The following is a 3,981-nucleotide window of genomic DNA, read 5'->3' as shown; positions in this document are numbered from 1 at the left end:
CGCCACCATCTGATCTCATCCTTTAACATCCTTGGCGCTGGTCAACATTCGCCAAGAAAAGGGAGAGTCACTTAGAGCATTCATGGAACGCTTTGGCAAAGTGACCCTTTCGATCCATAACTTGGAGCCAGCAGTGGCCATGCACCACCTCACAACGGCCTTAAAGCCAGGACCTTTCGTTAATAGCATCTGTAAAAAACCACCTATCGACCTAGACGAGTTAAGAAGTCGGGTTGGAAAATATATGCAGATGGAAGAATTGTCCGAGTACCGAAACTAGGTACGGATGAACCAAGGGTCCAATTCAAAAAATACAGACAGGAAAGAAGCTTTCAAGGCTAGGCAGGGAAATGAGAGAAGAAATGAACTTGAAAGGCCACCTTGGGGACCTAAGTATCCTTCCTACACTACACTCAATACTAATCGGTCTAGAGTACTTGATCAGGCATTGGCCACAGAAATATTGAGAATACCTAGACGCGCCAACGCCCCTCCTCGGGCAGATAAAAGCAAGTCTTGCCGATATCATCAGAACAGGGGTCACACCATTGAGGAGTGTACAGCGCTGAAAGATAAGATTGAAGAATTAATCAAGGAAGGACATTTAAAAGATTTTGTACAAACAAATCCCATCGGTCACTTTAAGAGAGGAAGAGATCAATACACTGAACCACTGAGGAGATTCGATGACAAAAGATTTGAACGACAGAGGAGTAGGTCCAGGAAACCCCCAGCTAGAAGATACGATGAACGTGATAAGTATCCTAAAAGGGTCATTAATACCATAGCTGGAGGGTTTGCAGGTGGAGGACCCACTCATTCGGCCACGAAGAGGCATCTCAGGCAGGTTCGTTCTGTCAATAATGTTTCATTGGGCAGCAGAATCCGGATCCCCCTATTACATTCACTGACGATGACTTTCAAGGAGTCGATCCGGTGCAGGACGATCCCATGGTCATAAGTGTAGATATTCTTAATTGCACCGTCCGAAAAACACTAATTGACCAGGGGAGCTCGACTGACATCCTATATTGGAATACGTTTAAGCAATTAGGCATCCCAGAAGAAGAGCTCAAAGAATATCATGAACCATTGGTTGGTTTTTCTAGAGAAAGAGTGGAGACTCAAGGCTGCATTGACCTGTATACCTAGTTCGGGTTAGAGCACGAGGGAAAGTGAGTAAATGTCACTTATCTTGTGATGCATACAAATACCTCCTATAATATACTACTCGACAGACCATCCTTAAATAAGTTGAAGGCTATAGTATCCATTCCACACTTGGCCATGAAGTTTCCATCTGAAAGAGGCCGAATCGTTACAGTTCATGCTGATCAGAAGATAGCTAAAGAATGTTATTTTGCAAGTCTATGTCTTAAGCCTTTCCATGGGGGCAGCCGAGATGTCAACATTGTATCCCCTCGGCTGGAGAAGGAATTGGATGTGGAACTGGATCCTAGAACGGATGAAGGGTGTCGGGTTGAGCCCAATGAAAATAAGCAGCTTTTCCAACTTGGATCAAAACTGGAACAAGTAACTTATTTGGGGTCGAGTTGAATGTACAAGAAAAGCAGGTTTTTCAGGAAATATTGCTGAATAACGCCGATTTGTTTGCTTGGTCAGCTTCGGACATGCCTGGCATTGATCCAACATTTCTATGTCATCACTTATCGGTTTATAAGGGGGCCAAACCGATAGCTCAGAAGAAAAGGAAGATTGGCGATGATAGAGCAAAGGCAGTAGAAGAAGAAACAGGTAAGCTACTACAGGCCCGCTTTATCCGAGAAGTCAGGTATTCAACATGGTTAGCCAACGTGGTCATGGTTAAAAAAGCCAATGGTTAAACGACATTCATCACAAATTCAGCAAATTTTTGCTACCGTGTAATGCTATTCGGTTTGAAGAATGTAGGGGCGACATACCAGAGACTCATGAATAAAATTTTTGAGAATTAAGTGGGTAAATGCATGGAGGTATATGTGGATGACATAGTGGTTAAATCCCTCACATTGAAGCAACATCTCGACCATTTGGAGGAGGTATTCGGCGAAGACAGAAAGCATGGTATGAGGTTTAATCCTGAAAAATGCACATTTGGTGTAGCCGGCGGTAAATTCTTGGGTTTCATGTTATTTAAAAGGGGGATTGAGGCAAACCCTGATAAATGTAAAGCCATCATCGAAATGGCCAGCCCTCGGAATGTCAAAGAGCTTCAACGACTGGCCGGACAGATTGCAGCCCTCGCTAGATTCTTGCCAATAATGGCAGAGAGGTCTCGGCCTTTCATTGAATTATTAAAGAAATCCCAAAAATTCGCTTGGTCCAACGAATGTGAGGTCGCCTTCATCCAATACAAGCATATGCTAGCAGCGCCGTCTGTGTTAACAAAACTGAAACCTGATCAGGACATGATTGTTTATTTAGCCGTATCAGATAACGCCATCAGTTCGGTTTTACTTCAAGAAATACCTGAACCGGCTCCTTTATATTTCGTCAGCAGAACACTCTAAGGTCCCGAATCCCGGTATCAATTAATGAAGAAAGTGGTGCTTGCCCTAATCCATACAGCTCGTCGGTTAAGACATTACTTTCAAAGTCATCGGGTACTCATACGTACAGATTGTCCAATCGCCAAAATTTTGAGGAAACCAGAGTTGGCTGGTCAGCTGGTAGCATAGACAATTAAACTATCTCAATTCGACATTCATTTTGAGAACCGACGCCCCCTTAAATCTCAAGTGTTAGCCGACTTCGTCAATGAATTCACTCTACAACGATAAACTACTTCAGACATATGGAATCTGCACGTTGACGGATCATCAAACCGACTAGGTAGTGGAGCTGGGGTCATACTTGAAGGGCCGAACGCTTTCGCTATTGAACAATCCATTCGGTTTGGATTCAAAGCATCCAACAATCAAGCCGAATATGAGGCTTTACTTGCTGGTTTCAGATTAGCAAAGGAGATGGGAGTTAAACGCATTACTGGTTGGAGTGATTCAAAAATTGTGGCCAAACAGGTTAATGATACATATCAGGTTAGGGACTTGGTTATGCTTAAATATTACCAAGAATTCAAGAAAATAAAAGATGAATTTGATAAGGTATGTGTTTGGCACATGCCAAGAAACATGAACGAGCGAGCTGACATGCCTGCTAGGCTGGCTAGCCAAAGAAAACTAGGGCAATTGCAAAGCATGGTTCATCAAGAAATCCTCCAACCCAGCATCACCAAACAAGAATGCATGGACATAGAAAATTCATCTCATAATTGGATGACCCCAATTATCCGGTACCTCATCGATGGCAGCTTACCAGAGGATCCAACTTCAGCTAAGAAAATAAAAATGCATGCAGCTAAGTACCTTCTTCTCAGCAAGGACTTGTACAGGAGAGGAATTTCAACACCTATGCTTAAATGCCTAGACGACGACCAAGCTAGCTACGTCATAAAGGAAATCCATGAAGGCATTTGTGGTACCTATTCGGGCGGACAAATTATGGCAGTAAAAATACTCAGAGCCGGATCCTATTAGCCGACACTCACTCAAGATTGCCACTTGTTTGTGAAGAAATGCATTCCCTGTCAACAACATGGTTCTCACCTCCACCAACATGCCGATACCCTTCGCCTTATTAGCTCTCCTTGGCCTTTTGCTATTTGGGGAATGGACCTCCTCGGTCCTTTCCTTTTAGCAAAAGGACAATGTAAATTTCTCCTTGTCGCTGTGGACTACTTCACCAAATGGATTGAAGCTAAACCCCTTGCCACCATCACGGCTAACAACGTACAGAAATTCACTTGAAAAAATATTATTACACGTTTCGGCCTCCCTCATGCATTAATTACAGATAATGGGCTTCAATTTATAGATCGGTGATTCAATGAGTTTTTGGAAGGCCTGCATATCAAGCATAGAGTTACGTCTGTTGAACACCCTTAGACTAATGGCCAGGCTGAGGGCGCAAAAAGATGATCTT

General features: G+C 43.3%; 1 protein-coding gene across 1 annotated transcript; it reads left to right on the top strand.

The window, feature by feature from the left end:
- The first annotated feature begins 1,967 nt into the window (after positions 1-1,967).
- On the top strand, positions 1,968-3,536 carry LOC113851071. Its single transcript, XM_027481561.1, has 3 exons — positions 1,968-2,450; positions 2,498-2,669; positions 2,791-3,536. The coding sequence occupies exons 1-3, from the start codon at positions 1,968-1,970 to the stop codon at positions 3,534-3,536; spliced, it is 1,401 nt and encodes a 466-aa protein (XP_027337362.1).
- The last annotated feature ends 445 nt before the right edge of the window (positions 3,537-3,981 follow it).

Source organism: Abrus precatorius, unplaced genomic scaffold (genome assembly GCF_003935025.1).
Source record: "Abrus precatorius isolate BTA unplaced genomic scaffold, Abrus_2018 Scaffold10, whole genome shotgun sequence".
NCBI classification, from domain to species: Eukaryota; Viridiplantae; Streptophyta; class Magnoliopsida; order Fabales; family Fabaceae; genus Abrus; species Abrus precatorius.
This window is presented reverse-complemented; position numbering and strand designations above follow the sequence as displayed.